At 38.4% G+C, this 7,667-nt stretch overlaps 1 protein-coding gene across 1 annotated transcript; it reads right to left on the bottom strand.

The window, feature by feature from the left end:
- Positions 1–1,343: 1,343 nt before the first annotated feature.
- On the bottom strand, positions 1,344–1,673 carry LOC120866516 (peptidyl-prolyl cis-trans isomerase A-like). Its single transcript, XM_040244300.1, has one exon. It carries the CDS (start codon positions 1,671–1,673, stop codon positions 1,410–1,412), a length of 264 nt encoding a protein of 87 aa, XP_040100234.1. The 3' UTR covers positions 1,344–1,409.
- Between the last annotated feature and the right edge of the window lie 5,994 nt (positions 1,674–7,667).

Consider the following 7,667-nt stretch of genomic DNA (forward strand, 5'->3'; position numbering starts at 1 on the left):
GATCTGCCAGCTTTGTATAATGAATTGCAGAGTTATATCTTTTTTATTTGCACTACAATAGTTTAGGTGGCATTTGCATTTTCTGCTAATTAAAATTTTGCAAGGAATCACTTATTACAATATTTGGAACTGGAACTGGTTTTTGATTATATTTCTCAATTCCTTCTTCATTCATTATTTTATTTTCTTATCCTTCTTGGTACAATTTTGGTCATTTTTGCTTGCTTAGAAAATACCCATTTTACTATAATTTTCAAATATAAGCACAGAATTATAGACTATTTAACCACTTAAAATATCCTCTGCATTGATGGTAACATTCCTTTTTATACTACTTTTGGGGATTATATTCTCTTTATAGCATATATCTTTATTATTTCTTGATGTTAGTTTTTTATAAATTACTGTGCTGAATGTTTGGTTTATTTTTATCTCTTATTTAATGATGACATCAATTATAGTATAAAATTTCATCAGAATAAATTAGTCCATATCCCATAAATTTTACCATAAACTATTCTCTTCACTGCTGCTCTGCATATTGTCTTATAAAATCAGCTTTATTTTCTTCTCTTGCCCAATTGTTATTTCAGAAAGTCTTTTCTATTTTTAAATGATTTTTTGGTTGGCAATTTTGTTTTTATTTCAGGCTTATTGCATTATTTATATGGTCTTTTTATGTCTTTTTTTTTGCTGTGAAATATTTTAAAATTTCTTTACCTTGTTCTGTTAATAGTATGTGCTGATTTTAATGTGTTCTAGGGCAATGTGAAGCATATGTTAATTCTATTTGCAGGGTACAGAGATATACAACCTTCTAATAACTTTTGTCTCTAATCCCAATGATGACCCCTTGCAATCCACGCTCCATGCTGCTGTTGGGGAGGATTGAGGAGGAAGGTTCACAAAAGGAACTGGGTTGGGCTATAATTAGGCACAAGGATAAGCATCAAATGTCTGTGGGTAACTGAGACGTTGTGTGAGAACTGCCTCAATATATCTCATTTTGTTTCCTTTTACATGCCTTAGCATTCTGCATTTTTTTGATTATGTCCTGAATTCTCTAGATCATAGACTATTTTACATATTAAAAAAACAGCGTGCACTAGTTAAACAGTCAGAATCACAGTCCTTGCTCTTCTCATTTTTTGTTGCTGTTGTTTGGTTGTTATTTCATAATCATAAAGTTAACTTTGCAATCCAGTTAAACTTGGAGAGGCATAAGGAAAACATGGAACCCAGAGAACTGCAGTGAGAGCACAAAGATTATAGGCTATTTTGAGCAGATGGGGGTGAAAGGGTGCTCTCCTCAGCTTCAGAAGGAGTGGTCTGGTGGTAAAGTTAAACACAGGTCAAATTTATGAGATTTGTCCACAGTCAGCAACGGTGATCTTGCTGATCTTGCCATTTCAGGACCCAAAGCGCTCCATGTCTTCTACAATATTCATGCCCTCTTTCACCTTGCCAAGGACCACATACCTGCCATCCAAGCAATCAGTCTTGACAGTGCAGATGAAACCCTGGGAATCATTTGTGTTGGGGCCAACGTTTGCCATGGACAAGATGCCAGGACCCATACGCTTCAGGATGAAATGCTCATCATCAAAATTCTCCCCATAGATGGACTTGTCACCAGTGCCTTTATGGCATATGAAGTCACCACCCTGGCACATAAATCCCAGAATTATTCTGTGAAAGCAGGACTGGCATGTAATAAATCATCAACAAATACTTTTTGAATAAACAAGTTTGGGGGGTACTTAATTTTTATAAATAAAATTTCAAGTTCAAGTGAAAGGTTCTACATTGTAAGGCTCATAAGTGGAAGGACCTGAATTTGAACCAAGATCTTCTGATACTGAATCAGATTTTTTTCCACTGAAGTGCTTCTTAAAATTTTGCAAATTCCTTTTGCAGCCAAACAAGGACAGGCATAGTTAAGGTAAAATTCTGCAAAATTTAATGGATTGGGTTTTTTTTCCAGTTTTTCATTTGGCATCTATCTCACACACATTAAGTTTTCATAAAATAATTATATATATATATATATGTATATACCTATATGAAATCTAAACAGTAATTATCTCAGTATTTTAAAACACAGCAAAAGGTTGACAAAGAATTACTGGGATGAGAAATACACGCAGTTTTCGTGTGTGCATGCTAAGTTGCTTGAGTTGTGTCAGACTCTTTGTGACCTTACGGGCTGTAACCCACCTGGGGCCTCTGTCCATGGGATTCTCTAGACAAGAATACTGGAGTGGGTTGCTATGCCCTCCTCCGCAGGATCTTCCTGACCCAGGGATGGAACCTCTCTGTCTTATGTCTCCTGCATGGGCACGTGGGTTCTTTACCACTAGTGCCACCTGGGAAGCCCTATGCACATTTATATAAGAAACAACCAAAAATATTATAAATATTGGTTCTAGGATGAACTTTTATTCTGTTCTTACATAGGAACTGGTTGAATCAAAAGTAGGAAACAGCAAAGAACAATGTCTCTCTTGGTTCTATTTGGATAGCATTAAAAAAATATTTTCTTTTACATTTTCCATTGATTCTTTTCTGCATTCTGTGCTAGGTATACCCTATACTTGTTTTTTACAACTTCTTTTTTTAAAGAGTTCTGACTACTAAAACTAGAGAATTTTCAGTATTTTTTTTCTCAGTATGTAATTGCTGAATGTTCAGACTTTAGAGACGCATCATTGATTATATCCCTGGATCTAACTATCTCTAGTCTTATTTATAAAGAAGTTGAGGTTTTCTCTTCTTTCACATACATAGCTTGCGTCTGCGCGTGCACACACACACACACACACACACACAAACACACACACACTTCTAGAAGCTCTGTGTGCAGAAGCAGAATGCTTACTCACTGCTGCATATTTCTGGAGGTCCAACCACAATGTCTGACACCAAGCCAGCACTCAACATCTGTCCAAGGTCTATTTTGTGCTCTCTCTGTTTCTCCGTCTGAACCTCTGATCTGGGCTAGAGCAGTATGTGGCAATGTAAGTCAAGAGTTTTTGGATTCTACAGGGTACAATCACCCCAATACCAAAACCAGACAAATGTGTCACACCAAAAAGGAAAAGCCAGTATCACTGATGAACAGAAATGTATAAATCCTCAACAAAATACTAACTCACAGAATCCAACAACACATTAAAAGGATCATATACCGTGATTAAGTGGGGTTTATTCCAGGGATGCAAGGAGTCTTCAATGCAAATCAATGTTATATACCATATTATTAATAACAAATTGAAAGATAAAAAGGATATGATAATCTCTATAGATGCAGAAAAAGCTTTCAACAAAATTCAACACTGTCAATTACAAACTAGCATTTACCAAGGACATTGCCAACAACTGAAAAACAAAGGCATTTGCCATCCGCCTCTATGGAGACTGAACCCCATGCTGCTATAGCTGTTGACCTTCAGCAACCCCTGAGGGAGTTCAGGGTGGAGTGAGGCACTCTGCTCCAGGGAATCTGGTGGGACAGGTCTTTAGATAGTTGGATGCTTTTAGGAACAGATTTTATGATCTCAATCCTTGCATCTCCTTATATCTAGAGGAGCACGAAATCCCTTCCTGGTGACATCAGATCCTCATGAGTGTTTCATGGCATTGAACTCCCCCTTCACCAAAACCTTATATATATTGACTTTCCCCCACTGCCGCTTTGGAGCAGACTCTCAGAGCTATCAGAGATGCTGCCTCCCAGGCTGCAGTCCTCATTTTGCACCAAATAAAACTTAACTCACAACTTTCAAGTTGTACATCTTCTTTTTTTAGTTGACAGCACCCATTTTTGATAAACACTCTTCAGAAAGTGGTCATTGAAGGAATCTACCTCAACATAATAAAGGCCATATATGACAAACCCACAGCAAACATTCTTCTCAATGGTGAAAAACTGAAAGCATTTTCTCTAGATCAGGAATAAGACAAGGGTGCCCACTTTCACCACTATTATTCAGTATAGTTTTGAAAATCCTCACCACAGCAATCAGAGAAGAAAATAAATAAAAATAAAAATAAAAATCACTTTAAATAAAAATCTTTGCTGCACAAAGCTCTGAGTGACTGAGACTGTGTCTTTGGTCCCAGAGTTAAGCCTTCTCCTTTGGAGATCACGGACTTGTCACAGAACATTGTTCACCATTCACCATAAGATATCAATATTTTCCCAATGAGTAAAATACTCAGTACACACATTGGGATGATATCACAAACTTAGTATGACTTAAATAGTTCTCCAACCCATGTTTTCTGACATCAAATCTAGAGTTTACTCCATTATGCCACCTAATTCTCTGGATAAAAGGTTTCAAAACACTTGAATTCCAAACACCATGGTACTTGTTTGCCTCTTTGGTTTGTCAGAGTTGTACCACTTTATCTGAACTAAGTGAGGATACAGAAATGTCTCTGTTCCTGTGCTTAACTGTTCTCATAATGGCTCTTGAAATCGCTTCAGGAGTGTCTGCTTTGCTTTCTACCTTTCACCTTTAATCTTCCTAGTTTAGTTGAGCTGGTTAACCACCATCCAAGTAGACCATTTTTTTCAGGTGACCATAAATTGGGAAATTCTTCCAATCACTTGTGCCAAAGGCATAAGTATTACTTTAGCTTAAAGCACATGATTTGCCTGCCACAGAATACTTTTTGGGTATTAGTCTCTTAGCGATATTTTTTGAAGCTTCTCATCCATTGCATCCCACCTGCTCCCTGCAGGTCATACAGCTTCCTTCTTTGTGACTATATAACTCAGAGGATGCTCTATCCTACCATTGTAAAATGTTCTTGTTTGGCCACTTGAAGTCATGTCCAATTATTCCATCCAGAGGCAATGCCACAGTCTTCCTTAAAAACTGTTTTCCAAGGTCAAAGTACACAATATCTCCTGGTTCTGTCATAATGCCATCTTGATATCTACCCTTTTGTATTAAATGGCAAACCATCACTACCACTTTCTGATTGTGGAGAAAAATTTGCAATAGTAAGCTAAGCTTCCCTTTCACTTTTCGCTTTCATGCATTGGAGAAGGAAATGGCAACCCACTCCAGTGTTCTTATCTGGAGAACCCCAGGGACGGTGGAGCCTCGTGGGCTGCTGTCTATGGGGTCGCACAGAGTTAGACATGACTGAAGTGACTTAGCAGCAGCAGCAAGCTAAGCAAAAAAAAAAAATGCAATTAGAATTCTTCTATGGAACAAAGGTCTATTAAAAATGACAAAATAAAGCACTATCTTTAAATATTTCAAATTTAAATACTCTGACAGTGAATAAGAAAAGGAAATTTAAAACATAGCTTTTAATTCTGTAAAGAATTAGAGTCACAATAGTTTCTGGAATAAAGTAGATGTTCAATAAATGTGCTGAAAAAAATGTATGAGTAAATGGTTACTGCATACAGCTTACCTCCTTGTTCACTAATTCAGAAATGCCTTTAGCCATCCTAGAAAATGGATTGTTTTCCTACCAATCAATCCTAACCTTTTCTGAGTGATCTAAGCACTAGTTAGTCTTCTATTTATCTTTGCTGTTGCTCTCAAGCTAGGCTTCAGTAGTATGTGACCCTGGAACTTCCAGATGTACAAGCTGGATTTAGAAAAGACAGAGGAACCTGAGATCAAACTGCCAATATCTGTTGGATCATAGAGAATGTACCAGAATTTCAGAAAAACATATGCATCTGCTTCATTGACTATGCTAAAGCCTTTGACTGTGTGGAACACAACAAACCGTGGAAAGTTCTTAAAAAGATGGAAATACCAGACTGCCTTACCAGTCTCTTGAGAAACCTGTATGCAGGTCAAGAAACAACAGTTATAATCAGACATGGAACATCAGACCGGTTCAAAATTGGGAAAGGAGTCCCTCAAGGTTGTATATTGTCACCCAGTTTATTTAACTTGGATGCAGAGTACATCATGTGAAATGCCAGGCTGGATGAATCCCAAGCTAGAATCAAGACCTTAGGGAGAAATATCAACAACCTCAAGTATGCAGATGACACAACTCTAATGGCCAAAAGTGAAGAGGAACTAAAGGGCCTCATGATGAGGGTGAAAGAGGAGAGTGAAAAAGCTGGCTTAAAACTCAACATTGAGAAAATGAAGATCATGGTATCCAGTCCCATCATTTCGTGGCAAATAGATGGGGAAAAAGTGGAAACAGTGACAGATTTTCTTTAGCTCCAAAATCACTGCAGTGATTGCAGCCACAAAATTAAAGACACTCCTTGGAAGGAAAGCTATGACAAACCTAGGCAGTGTATCAAAAAACAGAGACCTCATTTTGCCAACAAAGGTCTATATAGTCAAAGCTTTGTTTTTTTCCATAGTCATGCACAGGTGTGAGATTTGGACCATAAAGAAGGCAGATATTTTCAAATTGTGGGGCTGGAGAAGACTCTTGGGAGTCCCTTGGACTGCAAAGAGATCAAACCAGTCAATCCTAAAGGAAATCAATCCTGAATATTCATTGGAAGCATTGATGCTGAAGCTGAAACTCCAACACTTTGGCCACCTGATATGAAGAGTTGACTAATTGGAAAAGACCCTGATATTGGGAAAGATTGAGTGCAGAAGGAGAAGGGGGTGACAGAGGATGAGATGGTGGGATGGCATCATCAATATAATGGATATGAGTGTGAGCAAACTCTGGGAGATAATGAAGTACAGGGAAGACTGGCATGCTGCTGTCCATGGGATCACAAAGAGTCAGATACTACTGAGTGACTGAACAACAACAACAGTTTTATAGAAAGTTTCCTAGGCTCTCAAAACACTGTTCCAGCTCCATAGAACATGAAAATCCTCTCTCTCCATTGGAATTAAGGTCTATTTCCATTGCAATGAAACCTTTATATTGTCACTTTCTGGATACCTTGTTAGGATGCCTCTTTGGGGGTGCTAAAACCTCTAAAAAAGCAAGGCCTAGGGCCATGGGTTTGGGGAGCAAAATATTTTAAAATGAGTCAGTAGATACACATAATTTGACACATTTCCACATTCACCACCCACTTGCTCACCTTGTGCTCTCTTCCTAGGCAGCTCCCATTTGGAGTTTCTACCAGAGTGTTCTCTGTGGCTAGGCAACTTTATTCCTGCTCTTTGAATAACAGGGCAAGCAGGTATACAAATGAGGGTAAGACCATACATGGCTTAGTTAACAGCACTTAGATGTGTCATTATATCCTTACCTCTTGCTGTATAAGGGGTATATCACTAGTTGCAGGGAAGGACTAGAGTAGGACAGAGAATCCTTATTCAGTAATTGTGTGCGTGTACGCTCAGTTGCATCTGACTTTTTGCAGTCCCATGGACTGTAGCCTGCCGGGCTCCTCTGTCCATGGGATATTCCAGGCAAGAATACTGGAGTGGGTTGCCATTCCCTTCTTCAGGGGAGCTTTCTGACCCAGGGAATGAACCCACATCTTCTGTATCTTCTGAACTAGGAGGCAGATTCTTTACCACTGGACCATCTGGGAAGCCCAAATAAAATCGAAAACATATGCCTTGTCTGCATGGGAGGGGAGTTTGGGGGAAAATGGATCCATATATATGTATGGCTGAATCCCTTCACCTGAAACTATCACAGCATTGTTAATCAGCTATACCCCAATGCAAAAGAAAAAGTTTAAAACA

The sequence above is a fragment of the Oryx dammah genome, unplaced genomic scaffold, assembly GCF_014754425.2.
Source record: "Oryx dammah isolate SB20612 unplaced genomic scaffold, SCBI_Odam_1.1 HiC_scaffold_8, whole genome shotgun sequence".
Lineage (NCBI taxonomy): Eukaryota > Metazoa > Chordata > Mammalia > Artiodactyla > Bovidae > Oryx > Oryx dammah.